This window comes from Pseudopipra pipra, chromosome 12, assembly GCF_036250125.1.
Source record: "Pseudopipra pipra isolate bDixPip1 chromosome 12, bDixPip1.hap1, whole genome shotgun sequence".
NCBI lineage: Eukaryota > Metazoa > Chordata > Aves > Passeriformes > Pipridae > Pseudopipra > Pseudopipra pipra.
In genome coordinates this window covers 11,917,679-11,941,053 of record NC_087560.1, presented here as the reverse complement: position 1 = coordinate 11,941,053, position 23,375 = coordinate 11,917,679, and the positions used below count along the sequence as shown (strand labels likewise).

General features: G+C 39.5%; 1 protein-coding gene across 6 annotated transcripts in view; it reads right to left on the bottom strand.

Annotated features, from left to right (window-relative positions):
• ADAMTSL3 (ADAMTS like 3) overlaps window positions 1–23,375 on the bottom strand; it is a 174,663-nt gene that overhangs the window by 24,211 nt on the left and 127,077 nt on the right. For all 6 annotated transcript variants that reach the window (XM_064668927.1, XM_064668926.1, XM_064668929.1 and 3 more), the window contains 7 exons: window positions 17,637–17,923; window positions 10,797–10,926; window positions 9,555–9,747; window positions 8,709–8,888; window positions 7,772–7,925; window positions 2,407–3,487; window positions 213–340 (listed from right to left, as the gene is read on the bottom strand). In XM_064668927.1, coding sequence (XP_064524997.1) covers window positions 213–340; window positions 2,407–3,487; window positions 7,772–7,925; window positions 8,709–8,888; window positions 9,555–9,747; window positions 10,797–10,926; window positions 17,637–17,923 — 2,153 coding nt within the window. The remainder of the gene's footprint in view (window positions 1–212; window positions 341–2,406; window positions 3,488–7,771; window positions 7,926–8,708; window positions 8,889–9,554; window positions 9,748–10,796; window positions 10,927–17,636; window positions 17,924–23,375) is intronic.

Below are 23,375 nucleotides of genomic sequence, written 5' to 3'. Positions count from 1 at the left end.
TGTGGTTTTAGAGCACTTAGAGCAACAAGACCATCTTATTGATGCCTATTAAATCAGGCAGAGTTTCATGGATTGCCAATAAAATAAACTATTTCACATGGCAGTGGGGATGGTTGCTTATATATTTACATTTATACACACACACACATATATATATGCATATATATATATATATATATAAAAGCCCAGTTCTGCAGATGCTACAGTCTTACCTGCACGCAATAGCACTGATGTTTCTGTATCAAACCCAAAGTCATTAACAACCAGGCACCCATATGTGCCAAGTTCCCTTTGGGTAGGATTCCAAATCTGCACTTTTCCAATGGTGTCCAGGATCACTCTGCAGAATAATCAAGGAAATACAGGGGTTACTACCCTGGGTCAAACCCTGCTGAATGTTCTTGCAAGACTCACAGATACAGCAGCAAAAGTCCTTTTTAGGAGTTTACTGTTCTAGAGCAGGACACACAGTAACAGATCTGCCTCCTCTTTGGTGACAGATAGGAGATGCTCAGGGATACACACATGGAAGATTCTTCAGATCTCCTTCTTCTACAAAGCTGTGTCCTAGTTGCAGGCTTTGAAAGGACAAAGGGTTTGCTACTACAAACCAGGATCCCTTGGGAACAACAGCATGAATAAATCAGAATACCACAATTAAAAGTATCGGGCTTGGCAAGAAATCGATCTCTCCACAGCAAGCTTGGTTTTCAGCAGGATTGGGACATTCAAAGGTATGTGGTCCAACTTCAGATTACTGTGGGGTTGGCATTGTTGGGGCTTTTTTTAATACCCTCATTAAAGCTAAAATATTCCACCCAAACTTCACAGGTGTCTTGAATACCTGGCCTGCCCTCTGAGGGGCAAAATATTAGAGAGAGCATCACAAGCTGGGAAAGAGTCTGAAAATAAAAATATTTCTCCCTTGTTACCTTTCTCAGTGCTAAAGTTCATGACTTACCCTACATTCACTGAATCCAAAAAACCCTGCAGATCTGGTATTTTCCCTCACTGATTACACTTACAAAATAGATTCACAAAAAATAAAATTAAAAATACTTGCATCTCAGAAAAACAAACCCCCTCGTGCATGGCTCAAGTACATCACTCTTTACAAACCTGAAACATAAACAGCCATTTACCTCCTCACACTCTTTTTCAGATGCAACACTATTGATGTGACTGGCTTTTGACTCCACACACATATATGTGGATTTGTGTACAAGAAATCTTACTGGCAAAAAAGTAAGAAATAAACCTACTTTGCTAATATATGCCTTAAGTGAAAGAATATCAGTCTGAGCTAAAATTAGGAAGCAAACATACTTGTGAATAAACAAAACACCATCATATCCAAAAAAATCAAAGGATCACTTGCAATAAATTAATGGAAAATTATGCGTATTTCATAAAATAAATATAACTGGCGGGAGCTACATGGTTCCAAAAACATTTTCACTTTTTAAAATGGCTTGGTTTTGGTGTCTTTGCTTTAATTGATAGCTCTGCAGAAGTATATTTTTCTTGGCAGTGCATTTAATCAGTTAAGTATGTTGAGAAATATCCAAAAGTGCCTTTATCATTTCAGAATCGTTTTTTTCATTACTCAAGAGCTAGCTGTAATTCCAAGAGGCTCACACACGAAGTTAATGTTAATATTATCAGGTGAGATTCTAATTTATCAGCAATGAAGTAGAAGTATTTGCTCAGTCTTGAGCAAATATCTGACTATTACACACTCTTTATGTATTTGTTCTTCAGGTATAGCTCTCAAACGTGATGGTAATATAGGTTCTTTATTGCTTTGTATTTCACTGACCTCAACAGAAACATTTTAAACTATTGAAAAAAAAAAAAAACATAGAAGCTCATTTTTTCTTTTTCAATTGAAGTTATGCAGCTCCAGTTATACCTAAACATTTACTGTGTTGAAGGATGGTGAGGATACCAGTGATATTTTTCTTTCTTAAAATGGTTAGGAGCTAAGACTTATTTTCATCTATACCATGGCAGATATTTTTAATGTGTTCCCACTGTATTTGGTATCTGAACGAATCCAATAGGCTTCCTAATTTGAGGATAAATCTGCCCTTTTTCTGACACAGATGAAATGCTTACAGCAGATCACAAAATAAGGACATCCAAAACACTTCACCTTGTAAAAAATGTCTATCCTCCCACGTAATATCAGGGAAAGGACAAACACTTGGATGTTAGTAAAGCCAAACAACATGACAGACACTTGAAAGAACAAAAATAAATTACTTTACTAAAAAGATGGAAGGCCCAGTGGTCATGCTTATCTCATTTTTATGAGATATGTTCTAATATTGCACAGCAGGGGGGATTTTCACAGTCAAAAGGGACATAAGTCAGTCAAAAGTAAAAGAGAAGCTATTTACTTACTTCTCAGAGGCTTTTAATGTCTCGCCATCTTTTGTCCAAGTATATTTCACTTCACTAGTACCAGCTGTTTCACACAGTAGATTGACAGTCCCAGTATTCTTGGTCAGAAAAACTGTATTTCCAATTCTTACAGTTACTGTTTTGTTGAGGGAAACTCGAGGAATTTCCTTTTGCCTCATAATAACTGGAACCTTCTGGTCAAACATTAACTTATCAACTGTTTTTGTGCCAAAACGCTCGGATTCGTTTGGCGATTTGCCTGCGAGTTTTGAGGCAAGTTTCTCATCCTGGGCCCCCTTCCACTTTTCGGTAGTTGGTTGTGGAGGCCTAGATAACTCAGCAATCAATTGGTAAATGACCTGGGATGCCAAGTCATCGCTGACTTCTCCCATTTCAATGAGCTGACTCATGTTCCTTATCAGCTCCTCGAACTGCACGGTGTCCATGCTGTAGGCGCCCTGCAGAACCGCCGCCTCCAGGCGCTTGGTCTTGAACTCACGGGAGCTGAAACCTTCTGCTGAATTACTCCCAAAGCTTTCGAGGGTTCGAAGGAACGGCTGATCGTTTACTTGCCTGTCACCCAGATAGAGCTCGTTCTTCTTACTCCACATCTGCCACATTTTGCTCATTTTATGCCATTTGGCCCCAAAGCTGTTGGCCTCGTTGTGATCTGCACTACTGGTCTCACTGGCATGTTTTCTAAGGGCTGGTGGTTCTATCAGTCTGTTGTCAGTACCGATGAGCTTGAGGACAAAAGTTTCATGCACAGAGCCTGCAATACACCTGTACACGCCGATATCAGTAGCTTCCAGACAGTGTATTTTCAGCGAGCCTGACTTAGTGATGCCAAGTCTTTTGGAGTTTTGTAAGACTTGTCCATCTTTCTCCCAACGGATAAGTGATTTCTGGAACCTTCGTACAGGGCACTTAATTACAACAGATGTTTTTGGAAGTAAGTAGGCTCGGCTCCCTATGGTAAAATTAATGCGCTTCTCTTGTCTTGTTTGAATATAGACTCGATGAATACTGACAATCTGAGGTCCATGGGCAGAAAACTTTCCTGGAAGCTTAGGTTTAATCTCTGCAAGAAAACAAAGTGTTGAAAAGCATCTAATCATTGGCAGTCATGCTTATAAAATCTGCTTTTCACAGAATACTTCACAGAGCTTTTCCTGACTTTGTTCAGGTCAGACTGCAACATGCGGAGCTTTTATCTGAGTCTCAAAAATGCAAAAATATGAACAATACGAAACCATAACATTCCGCTGCTCCAGCCAAGAATTCTATTGCTTCTTTCCCAAGTCTCTTAACAATGAAAGGATACAGGCAACATATACCTATATGAAGGATGTAGATGGTGCACACATATGTAAATGTATATATACGTGTATTATATATTATCCCATATATATGATCCTATTATGGTTTTATTACCTATATACTTCCTATTCCTGCCTCAGAAAGGCTAGGCATGATGGGAATGAAAAAACTGAATAAAAAAAAACATGAACACATTATCAGTTTCCCCACATTTGAGCACTGTTGAGTGCAGAATAACCTAAATGAAACAAAACCTATCCAGAAAGCAAGGTTCCCCTTGACTGTGATTTAAATTGTTGGCTGGCCCTGCTGGTTGTCTGAGTCAAGCCAAACTGATAGCGATGCAGGAGGTGACAGAAACAGTCAATGAAGACACAGTACATGCAGAAGGCAAAGCCGCCCTGTAATCAATGGCTGAGGGTAATTTCTTCGGGTTGAAAGATGAGTCGCTCACAGTGTTGTGCCAAGAAAGGAGAGGGGGAAGCGAGGAAATAGAGAAATAAGGCAAAAATTTGAGAGGTTGAATACAGTAATCAGATGGACTGACAAAAGCAGGCAATAACAGCACAAAGCTTCATGCAGGCTGGGTATGGAGACACTGGATATTACAAAGCTCCTCCTCCACTGTACTGCAGGCACCTGGATGCTGGAAAGTTTCTGGGGAGCTGCCTGGATGAATACCACCAAAAAGCAGGCTTTCCCAGCAGTGCCTCGGTAGGCACACTGGTGACTGCAATGTTTTGGATACCACTGTGCTGACTCACTGCTGGCAAGCATTGTGCCCTGCTTTGATCAGCAGAACTAATCTGACTGAGAGCACTGGGCAGGTAGGGAACAAAGCACTGCAGGAGGAGGTGTGGAGCAAGGGCGTGAACTTCTGAGCTCTTCCATGCAAGGTGACATTGGCCAGATGGGAAGAGTCAGGAAACACTGATGCTGGTGCTAGAAAACAACCCAATTGTGTTTGGTGACCCAGCCTTTTGGTATGTGACAGAGAGAAAACTCAGAGCCTGCAGAATGAGCTGATGAGCCAGGAAATGGACACACAGTTCAAAACACTTCTCAGCATGTCTACATCTGAAATCAGTACTACTATTCCATTTGGTAGGTACTTAAATATAAGTCAATAAATTGATGACACACAAATGATATTTGAAAAGCTGCATGCCTCTTACATATATATGTGCTTCAAATACATTGTGAAGAAATAGGTGAAAAGCTAAATGCTTCAAGCATTCAATAAGTGTGTACACTGTAGGAACTACACCCTAGAGTACATTCTCATGCTTATAAAACAAAATGGTTATTTTCAATGTTTTGGGTAATGAGTTCAGACCTGTGGGGATATCATGGTTTCAAAATTACACAGCTTTTAAATTGGGATTTGTTATCCAGATACATGGTTCCCTCAACCATTTCACATGGTACAACAAATAAATTGCTTTAGGCACTCAGTATACAAAAATTATTAAAGTAGCGTCCTGTTTTTAATAAGTTATTGGACCCCAAATATTTATTTTCAGGGAAGCATTCCAGTATTAGATCTTCCATTTCCAAAATCCAACTTGCAGACACAGTAAGTGTAACTTTAAACACACAAATTAAAATACTTCAGGCTGTGGTCTGTTTACACTAGTTATTCCAACATGGAATTAAACCCAGTGCATACTTATAAATATGTTAACAAGTCTCATCCATTTCATTTTTTAAAAAAAGACAGACCACTAACTCTCATTAGCAGTTCAACGCTAAAGGGTGTGTTTAGTTTTACTGGTGACTGGTGAGCAAGGCTCGGTGTGAAACAAAGTTCAGAGTTGTGGATGGCAGGCCATACAAGTACATAAGGTCATATGAATGTATGAGGCTACATAAGTGTGCGTTCTCTGGATCCTTAGTGTCATCCAATCTTGCAGCTGCTGAGGTAACAGAGGGTGAGAGTGAAGGTAAATCCTGCTTGCTGGAGCCATTGGACCTCATTATCACCTGATACAAATCCATCTGCATCTGTGACCTCCAACAGTCCTGAACAGCTTCAGCTGGGTTTCAGGTCCTGGTGACCTCAGGGCTAGACTGCTGTTATTTCCTATTTCTCAGAGCCCAGAGTCAGGAATGTTTCTACTTAATAAGCACTATTAAGTCAGAAAACAGCTACAATTACCAGTCTCAGGGTAAAAGATTAAGTCTAAAATGACTCAGCACTGTCATGAGACAGTAAAAAAGAAGGCACTCATTAGAGCCACAGAAGCACCATCTCAAGGAGGTACATTCAGAAACCACTCACAAAGGCAAGAACCCCCAACAGCACACCCCCCCACATACCCCACCCCACCCCACCCTGCTCCTCACCCAGCCCACATCACTCCGTGTAGAGCTCACTGAGCTCATTGCCTGCCCATCCTAAGGCCATCCTCTCTTCCTGCCTTCTACTCACTCCAACCTCAAGGCAACCTGAACCCACAGCTGCAGGAGGAGGAGATGCCCCTCCTGTATGTTCCTATGAATCCAAAGCCTGCTGCTGCTCCTGCCCTGGCTCCTTCTGCAAGAGCCAAACTGGAGCTATGGGTACAGACATGCCTCACAGCTTCCCCTGCCCTCCTGACAGGAGAATTGCCAGGCAAATCTGAGCTGCGAGGGCTCCCTCACTCCAAAGGGTTGTGGACATGGAAGGAGATGACAGTGATTCTCTTCGTGACTTCGATCTGCACCCATCCAGTTTGATGGCTTCCCTCTGCAGTCCACTGTCCTGCTCTCTTGGCACTGTGCTGGAAGCTGACATTGTGACTTCTATATCAGTCTGAGCTAAGCAATTTGCAAATCAGCTACGCTGCCATTCAACTATCCACAATTAATTAAATTCAGATAGATATGCAGCTCAAAATATTTTATTAAACCTTATGCCAAGGACATTCCTGAAAGTCCACAGGGCTTTATTTAAAGTGGAGTTTTGAACCTCAGGATTTTGGCATGTTAATCTGAAATGCAGGCCAGGAAAAGAAGTTTCATATTATGTATGAATCAGTAATTATTCTATTTCTTATTTTGTTTTGTGAATAATATTTAAAGCAAAGCTTCAAAATGTATAAAGTAGCTATTTCTTGACAGCACTATGAGTTGGGTCAAAACATATCTATCTGATCTGTGATCAAAATCAGGCCATTGATGAAGGCTTTTGGTTTTCCCACAACTCAAAAATAAAAGTTCTGCTTTCTTTCTTTCTTCTCAGCACCCTGCTCCCCAAACCTGCAAACCAATGCTCTCCTTTATAAAGGAAGAGGAGCACAGGTTCAGACACAAGGAACCTGCATTTAGAACTGTCTGTTCCAAATTAGTGTGTGTAACTGAACATGCTCTGTATCAGTGAGGTATTTCCACTGGTGTTACACACATGCAATTAGTGCAACTACCATCAGTATCGTAACCCAGCTCTGCCCAAATTGTACAATTTCTATTGACAATCTTTCTGAAAAGGTTCTTATATAGACAGCAACAAAATATTGGATTATTTGAGAAGTTCCTGTACTGTCCTTACTTCCTGCAAAGCTCATGAGACTGGGATTCCAATTTCTACAAGGAAAGATAGAAATTATACTGAAAATCACTGGCACAGAGTTTCAGGTTTTGAATTCCACCATGCTAAGTGAAATGTCCAGTGTAATACAAATGTACAGTGAAAAGACAAGGCAGAACTGGATTCTTATCTTTTCTAACGCCTTTTGTAATTTATAGTCAATTTATATATTTTCTTTTTAGTTGGAATAGAGTAAATGATAAAGGAAAAATCAGATCAAATATGGGTAAATATGAAGGTGAGAGCTATGTACCTTAAAATGTATTCAAAAACTGCTTCTCAGACAATAACCTATGTTTCTAACTGGTAGGGAAAAAAAATCATGTTATTACTGGCCTAGTAATTACGACAGTTTGTGCCAGATTAGTAATGTTGTGTAAATGTAGGCACATGAGTGAATTTACATGTATACAGATTTCTCTTTTTTAAACAGATCATTCCAAATCAGCAAGAAACTAGATAAAGTAACATACTTACTGTTGCAGGCATTCATCTGACAAGACCTTACAAGCAGTGAAGGAGACAGACCACTACACATTGATCCATTTAATGTGACATATTGGCCCTTTGCTGTTAGGTTTTGGCAGGCAAGTTTCCTTCTCTGGATTCCAACACCACAGCTTACTGAGCACTGTGAAAGGAAGGATACAGACAAGCTAAGCTTGGTGTCCCACACTACACATGCTAATTTTAAACTAGCTTGTTTTGTTGTGGGGTTTTTTAATTTTTCTGAGAGGGAGTGCGCATGCTCTGCTTCATATGAATCCTTGTGTTATATAGTTATTAGACTACTTCCACTTTTCCAGACAATATGAATAAAAAGAGTTTTTCCAGCAAGCAACTCAGGAATTAAAATAACAGACCAGTATTTCTTTATGTCCAACCACGGGCAGAACAGAGCAATGAGATCTAGTATGAGAGAAGCAATTCAGCAGGTTCTAAAACAGGTTTTGTCAAGTCTCTCAGCCCTCTCTCTGATCTCATACTGCCTTGACCTGTAATTGCAGCTTCTAAATTCACTTTTCTAAATCTTCTTGAATGGGAAGTGGTAGCAAGCTTGCATTAAACGTGAAAGGAGGAGGACACATTCCAGAATAATGCAAAGATTTGCTTTTTGGAAGTTGCCCCATGAAATAATTGATAGGTAAACACTTCTGGTAGAATGAATGCTGTGCTTTACAGTCTGTCCTTCAGCAACTGAAACACCACTCAGGGCAGCGGCTGCGATCAGTCTGATTTGTAGGCATGGATGAACAGCAACTGCATGAACAGTTCAGTGCAGGCACATGTCTTGTGAAACCTTCAGCTGCCCTGTCAATTTATTGCTCCAAACAGCTTATTCACCCAAGCAGAAATCTTTAGGGCTCATGTTGCCGTTGAGGGTTTTGGTTCACCATTGCTGAGGTTTGCTCACCTTGGACCATTCTCCAAAGACCAGCTGAGGAGGACAATCAATTTTTGCACATGGTTTACTAGTCGGCAATTTAGGTTCCTGGCAGGTGTCATCAGAGTGTTTCAGGAAACTTCCATCTGTCAACAGCTGCTTACAGTACACGTTGCGGGTCTGAATCCCTCCTCCACAAGTATGTGAACACTGAGGAGAAGAACAAAACGTAGCACGTACTCCTGCATGGACATCTGTGCTCACCATCACACTGCTGTGGTATTCAAACACTGCAAGTTTCACCCTCCCCCCTTGAAAAGTAACATCTACTTTCAATTAAAAAATCAAGCAGCACAAAAAATTCTTCTGTTAAAATAGTTAATGTATTAGAGACGATGAGAACTTGAGTTCAAAAATCAAACCTACCACCTAGATGCAAGCAAGTAGTACAAATCTTGAAGAAAAACATGCATCTTACACACAGATATGTCTATGTCCCTCACCAGTTAATACATCTGGTGGGAGCTTAGGAAACTGCTCTTGAGACACGAAAAGAAAGAAAAAAGAGAAAAGAGAAAAAAGAAAAAACTTACAAGGAAAAAGAAGAAAAAAGCAGGTTATTGTGTTTGTAGAGCATAGAAAGAGAGATGATGCCTGGAGTAACTGATATCCTTCTGAAATCTTAAAAGGGACATCCTGTGACTGCCCATTGGCACAACAGTCAAAAGCAGTACTTTTGACCCTGGGTTAGTTTGTTCTAAGGACATAAGCTGAAACACTTACATACAGAAGGTGGGGAACTACCTTCTGTACTACAGCGTTTCAAGTCCCTGTCCAGAGAAGCACATTTAACCTTCTTCCGTAACCCAGTCATACCTGCTGCCATTCCTCAACGTGCCAAACAGGCGGACAATCAATCTGGTTACAAGCTTGTAATGAATGAGGCTTTTGGTCTTTGCACTCTTCAGCAGCAACAGCAGATCCTCCGGGCTGCTGGCAGGACACGTCTCGTGTCTGTATCCCAACGCCACAGGTCGCCGAGCAGCGTCTCCAGGGGCCACTTTGCCACCTGTTCCAACAACACAGCCAAAGGATCACCTTTTAGCAACACACCTCAGACTGGGGAAGGAGCAATCCTGCCCAAACAGGGCCTAGCAAAAAACACAGCTGCAGGCACAGTTATTGATCGATGGCTAAAACACCCCTTTCGTTTGGCTGAAACACAGGATTATAAATTGGATTTAAAAACTTGCAGGTAACAAGCAAATGCAGAAGTTATTAACTAATAAAAAGTAATTTTCAGACAAATTCTGACATTTCCTTTCAGAGTGCTCCTCTAAAAAAGCAGCCTGTTGGCAACCTGCTGACGTTTACATTTATAAATGTAAATATGTAAATAGATCTTTCTTACATTTGCAAAACTTCCTTTAAATGTGTATATGTTTTCTCTAAAACATCCTGTTCCTGTTAACTTCTTGCCTACATTTAGCAAGAGCAGGTTTCTGCAAACACATAGAACAATATGCAAAGGATCAGGGATGTCAGAGATCAAAAGTGGGTAAATTAGGCAGCGCACGTCAAAATTTCACATATGGCCCTTTCAAGTGACCAAATGATCTAGAGGTTTTCTTGAATTTGGAATGGGTTTCTTCTTTGCCCAGAATCTCCAAATAAACATAAGAAGCCATAAGAACTTTGTGGGGCTACTAAAGAAGCATTAAATGAAGGTACATTTTAATCCTGAATTAATTTTTTCATCATTTGGTAAGGATAGAAAGTAAATATTCTGTTTCTTCATGAAATATACTCAAAATTTGCTTTCTACTACTAGAAGAGTTAAGGCTCTTTCTCCAACTATGGCAAATATTCAACACGGAAGAGATTTATTTCAGAAAATGTCCCCTATTTTATTAGTGGGACGTGAAGAGTGGAAAAGGAGTGAACAAGACCAAAAAAACACCCCAATCCCAAAACCTCGTTTAAAACAGAAGTAGTGAAATTTCATCCCAAAGCATGACCACAGTTCTGCAATCTGAACCTTTTCTGAGAAAGCCAATGTTTATGTAAGTCATATTAACCACTTCTTTGCCACGACATGGTTTCATTTTTACAGTGTACCTCGGAGGGCAAAGCTTCATGTTGCAAGTACGAGTCATTGGTGGTGGTCTCTTGGAATTGTCACACAAGGTTTCGTTGACACCTTGTTTTGTCTCTACGTGAAGACACATTGCAATGGCTTCCTGTGTTCCTGAATTCAAAAGGAAAACGCTCGTGAAACAGTGAAGGTGGAAGAGATTCCTGTAAAGCTTACTCTTGAATAATACTCAGTAAAAAAGCTCGGAACACTGAACTAGATAGAAGGCTTAAAAGTAACATCTCAAAAAGGAACACGGAGAGAAGGTTTACATATTTAATGCTCAGAAGATATTTGTGAATTATATCTTGAACTTTACTTCTGTGATATTTAAAAGGCTTGATTTGACATTCTATCTCTCTGAAAAACAACAGAAAATAGATTTGTCTGTCAAGACACTATCAGAGGCTACATCTGCTGGTTCTGTAATGATCCTAAGCCAACTACTACTTTCACTGCCAAAATCAGGGTAAAAGTGATTCCTTCTCACTTAACTTGCCTTTAAGCTAAAGATCTGCAAAACTGTTATTAAAAACTGCAGAAAACCTGCAAAACTCTAGTCAGGAGAAAGGTTCTATGTTTAGTCAGCCATTCTCACAGTGGCCAAGAGATGCAACAGTTTTGCTGAAGGCAGCAAATGTGACCCAGCCTAGAGCTTTCCTCACTCGTGACCATTCTTGGCACCTTCTGATCTGCAGCTACCTGGATCTTATTACTGAAGCATGAAAGATTACTAATACTCGAATTTCTATGAGTCAAAATGAAATGTAATCTAAGTTTCCTTTAGAACAAGTCAGCTTAGTGAATACACATTTTGTGAACTACTTCTATTTTAAACCTATGTAATTATCCAATTTTCTATATCGTATTTTTTTAGTATGAAAACCTTGCTCAATTTCAAAGCTCACTCACATGCACATGAAATACAAGATGGTTGTGATGTGCCTGAGGGATTCTGTGTATCTGGGATGTTCTATATAAGCAATGCTAATGATCATAACCTTATAGAACAAAAAAAGCACTGAAATAATAAAATATACCTATTTTGTTGTTTCCAGGTAAAAAGAGTTACAGTTTCAGAGAATTTAAATCCATTTCATTCTTATCTTTCACTTATCTCCAGTGATTTTGTAAGGAACTTATTTTCAGCAGCAGGTTATATTTCTTTTCTTATGACCAATTCCTAAGGTTTCAAAGAGAGCTGCATTTTTAACTGGAAACCTTCACTAACCACTTCATAGTATCGCCTATGACATTACCTCAAAACAACACCACAAAAGCTGCTACAACTATTCCTGATTCTGTGTCAAATATGCACAATGAGCAGTTTCTTGTCACCGCTGACCATCAGCCATTCTGATCCCAGTGGGCTCCATGAAATACCCCACACTCAAAGTTCTGCCTCCATGCCAATGGCCCATATTTCTTTCCTGTACATGAGCACTGTCATTCTTTTCATAAACCAAAGCTGTTCCTTCTGTCTATAAATAATTCTGACTTAGTCCAGTGTATCAGCCAGCCCAGGCCACAATCTCTCCCTGCAAAACTTGAGCCAGTCCAGCTACTTTAGACACTTCAGCAGGGGTAAACCAGCAGTGATTTTCAGAATAACATGGATTCCAATTTCTTTCAGGCTCTCTGGTACACCTCGAGATCCCCTCTGGGACTCATTTTCAGTTCAGAAAGACCTTGTTATATAAATGTTTTGACTACATCTACAAAGTGATGAATTTTTATAGAACAAAAGACCTGACCTTAAATATGATTGACAACCCATTCAGTTCTCTTGTATCAAAGTATTGATAATTACATTTAAGAAGAACACACAAACTGTGGAAAAACTATTTTACTAGTGAGGCTGAGAATAAATACTTAACCACAAATAGCATGACCATAATGCAGACATGAAAACGCCCAAAGATGATAAAACCAATAAACATAATTTTTTTTCTATTACACATTGACAACGAGGAGAATCAAATATTTTCTGTCCAGTCAATCACCATGTGTTTGTTTAAACAGGAGCAGCTTTCCTTTCCCCTTACACAGGAAATGCAAATTCGACTGCCTACAGGAGGGAAGTAAGAATTTAGAAACTGTGTTCCAGTAGAAACAGAATGGAACTACCTGAAGAGCAATCAAGACCATGTCAAGCATCCATATAATCTCTATTTTAGGTCAAAATCTACCCTATGTGACCAACCTTCAGCTTTGCTGACCTCACTGTGACCCTGTGGGAAAACTGCACTCTAAGGTGGTGCTGCTGCTCTGGAACAGGTTGTAATAGGTAGTATCTTCTTAATATCTCACACAAAGGAGGGGAAAGAAGCAAGATTCCTTTCAGACCATCTAAATTGGCAATAATCCCAAGGGAACTTTTTATCTTGGTGTTATATAAGCTAAATTGGCCAGCCAAATGAACAAAAGGCACGTCATAGCAGCTGATGGGCTTTCACTGCAAATTGCCACCTGGAGTTCATTAAGCCATTCCTGCCTTGCAGCACGACCTGCACAGCTTTAATTGTATTACGAGAAGGAAATGTTGATACGTGGTGTGTATTTCATTTGAGTCAAGCAGAGAGCACAAATTGCAGTAGCAATTCTTCCCCACAGCGGCCCAATTGAAAGAAAACTTACACCTTGTTTTGATGCTGAAAGTACAAAAGAGATACTAAAGAGTTGTTAAATACCTGCCGAACACTCCCTTCCTGTTGCTTAGTTCTCAGTTCGAGAGCTTTATTCGATAAATAGCTGCACTTATTTGATGTTACATTTGCTTGAATGCCTTCACAATTAATCAGATTTCTCACCCCAAACTATAATTTTCCATTAGTTGGGAACTTCAATCACTGATAAATTTCTTACTCTACATCAATTGGAAAGCGGAAAAATCTATTATTCAAACAAGCAAAGTTTTATATGTATGACTTTCTTGGCTTATAATATAAACACAGTAGATAATTTAACTAAAACATTATGTATGCAGCAGGGAGCATTAAGTATTTTTACAGTAATCTGATGCATTATTGTAGTAATTACCCTACTATTCCGTGAAATAGAATATTTTCTATTTTAACCCAGCATTCAAACCACATACATTTACATTCTTTTACAATCTTTTCTGTGCATTGAAATACACAGTGCAGGAAGCTGTGTTAAGAGATCAAAACGCTTGAAAAAAGCCCAGAATTTTTGTTTCTGCCTCTTTTAGAGTACAAAGAAAATAGGGGTTGAAAGTTGCTGTGCAAAAGGTAAGAGGGTGGATCTATTCTCTATGCCTGGAAGAGGAAGGACAGATAGTTTCAGTTTGGTGGCTGCTTAATAATATGTACTAACAGCTGAAGAAATGCCAGTCCCTGAGCCTCTCTGGAAATCTGTTTTAAACTTCTGTAAAAGAGTAAACAGGATCTGCCATTAATGAAACCAGTGATAGGAGTAACAGTTATCAAACTGACTACAACACTAGTTGAGAGCAAATGCTCTCAGCTTTATACGTGAGTCTCAGAAAGGTCATTGTTTTTCTTAGAGCCCTTAAATTTGGCTAGAACCCATTAATTTTCTAAGAATCTCAGGTTTCTCATAAATAAAATGGTAAACTTTTAGCCCTTATGGTCCAGACAAAAACCCAAAAGCACAACTTAACTGCACCCTAAAGTTTCCAAAGCCACAGACTATAGAGGAAATAATAGGAAGTGCCTATGTTATTTATTATTTAATCTCATTATTTTTAGGTCAGTGTAATTACTTAAGCGGGCTCAAATCATAATTTCTAAAGCATATAGAGTATAAATAATAATAATTGCTTTTAACAACCAAAATCTGCCTTTTGCAACTGAAGGTATATTTAAACAAGAAAACATTCAGTGATTTTTTAAATATGGAAAACATCCCTTTAAAATATCATTGAGTAGTTAAATGATTGACAAAACTAAATAAATACTATACAATACAACAAAAACATTTCAGGAGTACTCTTTATTCTGATAACAATTCTCTACTGAAAATATGAGAAATAAAACTTACGTTGGGGGCTCTCACACTAGGGCCAAAGTTATTCAGATTTAAAAGAAAACAAAAACAAAACTGAAGAAACCCCCGAAAACATTCCAGAAAAATAAAGGCAAATCCTGAGATCCCCAAGCACATAGTTGGCTTACTTTCAGTTTGGGATTTCTTCAGGCACTGAAGGAAAAACAGATCTTTAGCTTTCAGGATGGTTACAGAGCTTCCTATGAATATTAAAGGTGATATCTGCCTTAGGACAAACAGGATCCAGCAACTTCCATTTGCACTCACGAAAAGACTGATGAAAGAAGCATTAATTATGGTAACAGCCATAACACAACAGCTGTTCTGGAAAGCTGCAAGTTGTATGGCACCCCAAGTGCTGTGCACACACGTTTGGTGAAGAAAGCACAAAACTGACCCAAGACTCATGTTACTACTGCTCTGGAACTGGAAAGATGATGTTTGATATTGCCTTGCAGATTGCTCTGTAACTCTAATACCTGAAAAACCCCAGTGTTTCCATCTGCAGTTTTTCGTCTGCTTTGCAGAGACCAGAGAAGACTTTGAATTACAAGTCTAGTCTGTATGAGGATTAAAAAAAAAGGTGCAAGTGACAAGCTCTGAAACAGAGATTCGGACCTTGCTCAAATAGTGGCTATAAAGCTTCCAGCCTACATAGACCCTGCAGACTTTTCCCTCATTCAGAGAGAGTTAAGCACCAAGAAATGGGGGTAGGGAGTTCTGAGGATACAGAAATCCACAGGAATTTATTTTAATAGCCACTGCTAGATATGTACATACTAGAGAAAAAGTACCTAATATAATTCACATTACACTAGGATATTCCAAACTCAGACAACATTTATTTCTTGTAACGAAAGAGTTCATCTAATTGAAATGAAATTTGAACATAAAACTTAGCAGAAATGGATCAGCTACTTTGAACTACACAATGGAAAAATAGTAGACAGTGAGATCATTAGTTAGTACATTGCAATAAGTTGGAAACAGAAGAGATGTCTGGTTCCCCTAAAACTATTTATCGGCAGGTAATTTTTGGTCTGTTTGAAAGCCTTTGCCAAGGCAGCCAGAAGACCAGAACTGATAGAAGGAAAAAATCACTGATACCTAACTAGCATAGCAGCACAGGGGCTGCTGAAGCTGTTCATTGATAAAACACCCTGACAACTTCCCACATTTCCCTGGAGCATCACATAAGGAAAATGTCTAGACACAGTACCAATGATACCACAGAAGTCTTAAGAACACAAACAGATATTGTCTTTCAAACTTCTTCAAGTGGGAAATTTCTACTGCATATCAAACAAATGGTTTGGATCACTATGAACACCTACAGGACAATTCTAGGTCAGAGAACCTACCAAATTCATGAAAGGGTCAGAATGAGATTCTGCTCATCAGTAATTCTGAAGTTCCCTCAGATGAAACTATTATATTCAGTACAGGCTCCTTAAATTACTATCAGCTTGCACACCAAGGGCAAGTGGATGTTTTATGCGTGGACAAACACCCATGAAGATGCAGGCACTGTAAACATGCACATGTGCAACAGCAGGAAAAGACTAGAGATTATTTCAATCTAGCTATCTGATGATGTCCTCAAACTTGAAAAACTTCAGAGTTTTAGAACACCTCCTTATTTCCTTATTTCTAAAAACATTTCTCTCTTTAAAAAAAGAAACAGAGACAGTCACAATAGCTGTCACTTCCATTTCCTGTTTATACTCACTTACTTGGACTACAGTCTCTCCTCCCTTGCCAGTCATAATGCCCACTGCAGGTAGTGCAGGGGATGGGATGTTTCAGCTTTTATCATCACATGTGCTGTTACTCCTATGGATCAACCCCCTCAGTAAACAGCAGTAGTAACTGATAAAGGAGGCACTGTCCATCACTTACCATCCTGCTGATCCCATTCTGGGGCATCCCTCCCAGCTTCTGTCTTCCAGGTTTGAACTGGTGAACAGCACAAAAGAGGCTGCTGTCTGTGAGCTCTATCTAGCTCTCTGCTTCCAATTGTTTCTGTTTTCCCCTTTTCTACATTTTTTATTTCTTCTATGGGTACAACTGTCTTCACTTCCCACTGATGTCAGCAGTCCTGTCATATATAGGTGTGTTCACAATTCCACTGCCTCCACTTAACACTTCATAACTCACTTGTGTTTGGTCCCAAAGTACAGTATGTAGTAGCAACCTTGTCTAGTAACATGTACTTAGGACGACAAGGAGATTCGATTACATCCAAAAAGGAATGTGCCTAACTACTTGCAGACAGATGTATGGCACAGAGTTCCTGTGGAGGGATAGAGAGCACCAAGACCAAAACTAACTCCTGTTTGATCTTCATGCTCGTAAGGCTGAAAGCGAGTCTCCCTAATTAAAACTTAGTATTCCTGCTTTACTGCAGAAAACGGCAGCATTTCGAAAGATAAAGAATAAACGTGGGAATTTTAGCTCTGTAATCATACACTTTCAGTTCCTAGGAAAAGATAGATCATCTAAAATATTCCCAGTACTGATGCATCAAACATGCTGGTATCACTGACTACCTGGCAGAGGCTCCTGCAGCAGCAAGACTAAAGCAAGTCACTTAACCAAATAAAGTCAGTGTTTGATAAATGAAACAAAGTAGTTTGAAATACTCTATGGATAGCCAAGAAATATGTTAAAGCTTGTAGCTGCATGTTTTCCTACAGATCAACGTAGCTACTTTAGGGTAACCCTAACAGAAGACCCAACAGTATCAAACAATGCCAAATTCTTACAACTCAGGATAAATAAATAAATAAAGGTACCTCCAAGGCACGTGGCAGAACAAGGAGTAAACCCAATGTATTCCCAGTCGTAAATCACATTGCCATCTTCAGCATGTGAAAATTCTGGTGTGTAGGGGACAGGATCACTGTCACAGGACACCTGGTGACAGACTCGTTCTGTTGGTGGCTTCTCATCTTCACACTCCTCCTCAGGCAGTTCAACCTCGGTCTGAGTAAACGCGAGAAGAATTCGGCACTTCACGTCCCGCACCTGTACACCACTGCCACACGTGGCACTGCACGGGGACCAGGGCTCAGGAATAAACCTGCAAATAATCACAGTGCAGCAGAAACACTGCCATTTTATTCCATGTAGTTGTGTCTGTGTGTGCACAGTGTATTTATACACAGAGCAGACAATACATTATACTATTTGATACTTTACTAGAATGCAGAGTCAAGTGTCTTCAGTCTTTCACTTGCCTCCCATTCTAAGCCATTTACCAAAATTCACAAAAAATCTAGGAAAGAATCACAAGGAACAGGGAAAAGCTGTATCCTTTTTTGAGGAAAAAAGTCCATTTTTTGAGGAAAAAAGGATATCACCTAAGTCTCCTTCTCAGTCTCCTTCAGTGCTAAAAAAGGGAAACTCGTGAAGATATTTCTATACAACATAAAATAGCTCCCCAGGTACACAGACTTGGGCATATGCCAAAAGTATATTTGCAGTCTGCTTAAATCGGAGAGGCCCTCACCTTATGTTATACTAATAATTAGCAATGAGAGAGAAGAGGAGCACTTTTCAAATCCAGCTATCTCCAATGCCCACCACCACAGGCTGCTCTTCAGACTCAATCTTGGAAGCAGCCTCTCATCTTCAATAAAGAAGTCTGACCAGAACAGTCTATAATCCATCATTTTTATTAGAAAGCATTTATGCTCCTGATGAACTACAGTAAAATCTTATTTTACAGATTGTGATTTTGTTATAATATTCCCTGACTTTGAGGGCCACTGACAGTAATTTTCAAAATGGCACAAGAGTCAAGGGGTTGAGTTTCATCAATAAAGTCATGCTGGGTGGCTCTGGGGTATATTTTGTAAGAAATCAAATACAGAGTTGACATTTTGTTTCAAAAGGCTGTAGTTGCTCTTTATTATGTGTCCAAATGCAGCTGATGATTAAAACACTAGCAGGAGATATAGGAGAATATATTTGACGAACGTTAAAAATGCATTTGGGAGGAAAGATTCAAATTAGTATTCAAAGATTTTCCCCTTATCTTGGATTAAGAATTATCTTTCCTTTACTGCAGGAAAGCTGCCCTTACAAATATAAGAACAGTTGTGTAAGACAAAAATCAGTATTTATGCTCTGCATACACAGCAAGCACAGAAAAATGTCAACAGTGTGGTTGATTCTGTGGACAGTTTATCATCTTGCGCCAATAACTTCTTGCCAGTGTACACAGAGGAAGAATCAAACAGAAGAAAGGAGAACAGATGGGTGGATAGCCTGTAAGGATACTCCAACTCAGTCCTTGGGATAGTCACCCAGGCTGTGACTGAGACAGACCCCAAGGCAGACTTTCTCTGGGGGAAAAGACTATTCCCCTTTCCAACAGAGGTTACAAGGTTAACTGGTTATTCTTTAAGGAGATGTTAAAGAAATACATATACAACTCTACTACAAAGATAAATATATAAAAGCCCATCAACGTTTCTTTGAACAGTCTCAGGATATTCATTAGAGCTAAATAGTCCTCGACAGATCTCAGTAAAGGGCACACTATCCCCAGCTCCCCTTCACACCGAGGAGAACTGCAACTGCTCATCCTTCACAAATCTGACTACCTTCCAAGCAGATGACCATACTGATTTTTATTGGAAGAGTACTACCAAAATGATGGATGGCTGTGTCATACAGTGCTCAAATCGGAGCAAATGCCCCACTGGCACAACCCAACAGCCCACTGAGTCCGAGGGCACAGCTGCTGGGGGTCAGTGTCCAGATGCTCTTGATAGCAAGTTCTAATGGGAAAAGCTGCAAAGGAAGGCTTTCTCTCACTCCAGCAGATAGAATCAGCTTAACCCTGAAACAGCAGACTTCGCAGTCTTTTCAAAGACAGCCATGCAAACTACCTAAGGTGTGCGTGGCAAAAGCACCCTCATCCAATGAAACACTTAAGCATGTGCCTAACTTTAGGCATATTAGCTGTGCTTTGAAGTCAATGGGACGATAATGTGTTCAGAGGGAAACTTGTGCTTAAGTGCTTTATTGGATCAAGGCCAGTGTGCACAGGCTTCACAGAATGATTACTTTCTTCTCCTTCTGTGTAAAAAAAAAAACCACCAAAAATTGAAGTCCATTTGTAGCTATGTACCTAATTGAAAAAATAAAACTGATGGACATTTATAGTTGAAAAGGGTTGGTGTTCTAACCACACCTAGGAGTCTGCAGTCTGAAAGCATAAGTTGTTTTGGTAAAAGCATGACAGCAGCATACCAGAAATAAGTGTTAGCTTTGTGTACTGCTAGTTGAGTGCATTAAAACATTCCACAATAATGTACAATACGTTCTTTTGAAATCCTGTAAAAATTAAAAGAAATTTTGAACCTTAGCAATCACTTCATTCAGCAACCAATTGATTTATAAAGAAACTCAGAAAATTCTAAGCATTTTTTTCTTTTGTTTCTATCAAGGTTATGTTAAATTGAGCTTTTCCTGTTGAATATTAGTGTTTGATATTTTTTCAGTGAAGTGCAAGATAAAAATGCAACATGCAAAACACTTTCTATTCTACCTTGGCATTTGCTAAACCAGTCACATGACTATTGAAATCCTAAATTATAGAACTGCTCCAAGGATGATCATGTTAAAGTCACACTAAGTACCTTCAATAGAAGCCAATGAAGATTGCCAATAAAAAATTAGAGCAAGGAACTGACTGGACAATGAGAGAACTGAATTTTATCTGAATTTTTAGTTTAGGCATATGATTTTTTTAGTTTTTACTTTATATTTAACATGCAAAAGCAAAGCCTGTGACAGGTCATTAAAGCCAACACCACCAGCCTCAGAAGTGATGTATTTTTGGCAGTGGCATTCACAGCATACACGTGGCAATGCTTAGGGCACAATACTTCCCCAAAGTAAACTCAGTCTGCCTTCAGTGGGCACACACTCAGAGTTATCTCAGGTACGGATTAAGAAGCATCAGAGTACTTGTACTGCAATGCCTTGCAGATCATTGGGAATTTATAATGAGTAGGACAGTGGTAAATGAAAATTTTCTGAGATCTTTAAGTTTGCAGATGAGACATCTGATTAAAAAAAAAACAGAAAAGAATGGAAAAATGCAAATTTTAGCAGGTTCAACTTTTCACAAATCAGCCTTTTTGTACAGTCATTCTTCCCAGTGCAATACAGAACTAAAATACTTCTATTTGTGCAGGTATAAATAATGAACACGATACAGAGAGAGCACATCAGGCTGCAGTGTTACCAGTCAGACTAATGGGAATGTGCATTCACCTGGTGCACGCTGTAAAAGCCCAAGTAGGATGACCTGGGAAATGAAGCAGTGACCTAAACTACTGATGACAATACTGGGACAGAGCAGCCCAACACAACCAAACCAAATCTGACCTGAAAACTGAACTCAGTGCAGCCCTCTGCAGCTTTCTAAAGACTTTGAAAACATGGTGTTTCTTTTTTTTTTTTCCCCCCTCATGCCTGTAGTTCTTGCTTTCAGTAAAGACAGGAAATGCCTAAATCCTGAAAAAAAAAAAAGGGCTGCTCTTGTGATATTTCCAGTTCTAGTGCACCAAGGGGCCTGGATAAAAGTTTGAATTATCTGAAATGCTGGCTGAACTTCCACAACGCTGACAACCTGCCCCTCCCTACAGCACCACCACTGCTCTAAACAGTCACACTGCTGGTTTTATCAACATTTAGTCTAATGTGTTTCAGAAAATCACCAGCCCATTTTCAGAGAAGGAACTGTGAAAAATGGGTAATTCTCTATCGCCAAAGGCACAGCGAGGACATTTCTGTGAAAATGACTCCAACACAATGAGTGTGAACCATTGTGAGAGACACTGCATTTCACATCCAGGGAGTACAACTCCACAAGCCCAGTGATCACTTTTTAGCTCATATTACTGAAAAAACGTATCAGTTTTTGAAACCATTTCAGCTTTGTCCTAAGCCATGACATTGAAAAGCAGTTGAGGTGTCTATTTCTATAACTTAGGACTAATAAAAAGGATGCAAGAACTTGCTTGATCTTCTCTGTGAATCCCACTGTAACTAAGAAGGCTCGAGGGAAGAACATTTAAAATAATGATTGGTATCAACTGTCATCACATTCCACAACTAAAAACTAAAAAGGTCAGACCTACATTTTTCTTGGCCTCACTTTAAGGACAGTCATTTTTTATTTTGCTAATAATAAAAAAAAGAAGCTTTTGAACGTTCCCCCTCTATGTAAATTCAGGACACCAGCCGTGGTAGACCACAGTGGCAGAAATATTTATCTTCCACAAGCTACTTTTGGCATATCCATCACTTGTGGGTTCTAAAACACAGCTGCATTTATTCTCTTATTCATTATCAACTAAAATATCACACAAAAGCAGAGAACGACGGTTGTAATAAAAGGATGTATTAGAAGTTGAGACTTCATATTGTGGTTTAAGTTTGCACGACAAGAGGATAACTAAAATTAAAAGTGATGGCATTTTACCAAGGAAATCATAAGTGTCCTGCTAGGCAGAGGTGGGCTATGACTTATCACTGTGTCATGTATAAATTACAGAAAACAAAATTAAACAGATCCAAACCAGAGGAAAATCTTGTTATAATTTATTCTGAGAAAAGTAACTTACTGCTACAGTTTCTTTTTAAAACTTAATCCATGACCCAAAAACCTGTCTCTAACTGGAAAAGACCAGAGCAGTTAGGGCACAAGGTTTAAGGCATCGATGGAGAAACTCTCTGGTTGCAAACCATTGTCCACATGGCCAACAGAAAATTTGCAAAAAGGAATGAAGTCAGGGACCAGTTATTTCTAATTTCCCCTTACCTGCCAGCTTCCTTAGAAGACTAAAGTAAGAGCAGTTGGCAGCAGAATACAGGCAAAATTAAACTAATGGGGAATCTGGCTGCAGTGTTAGAGCTGGGTCCCAGGAGAGCCCAGAATGCCCAGACTAGGAAAGCACAGCACCTCAGCAACACCTCAGGAAAGAGGGGATGGCCGAGAGGAGTCATCGGCAAGAAGTGGTTGGAGGAACCTTTTAGACTTAGGTGAAGATGCTTCTGGAAAATGTGAAGGAAGGTCTCAGGACAGGATGAGGATCGTTAATGGAAGATGAAAAATATCTCAGTCTCCAGAATAAGTGAAGAAGAAAAAAGATTCAGGAAACTGCAAAACTGCACAGGTGTGACAACACTCTGGGAACTCGAACACATGGATCCATTCACATGGTGAGGCTGCAGTAGAATACATCTGTCATAACTAGGAAGGATGAATTACTGCTTCCTTTGTCAGGACAAGGTACAAAGAAACCCATGACAAAGTTTCCAGCTCATTTCTGTTATATTCTATATACACTCTGAACCAGATGCTGTGTCCCTGCCAGTCCTCCCTGCTTGTTCTGTCAGACTGATGCTGAAGGACCCTAAAAACCTAGAAACTGCATTAGCTCACAGTTGCCACAGCAGGATTTTGTAATGCTAGAGATAATTTTCTTTATAGCTTCGTGCTGAACACTCTT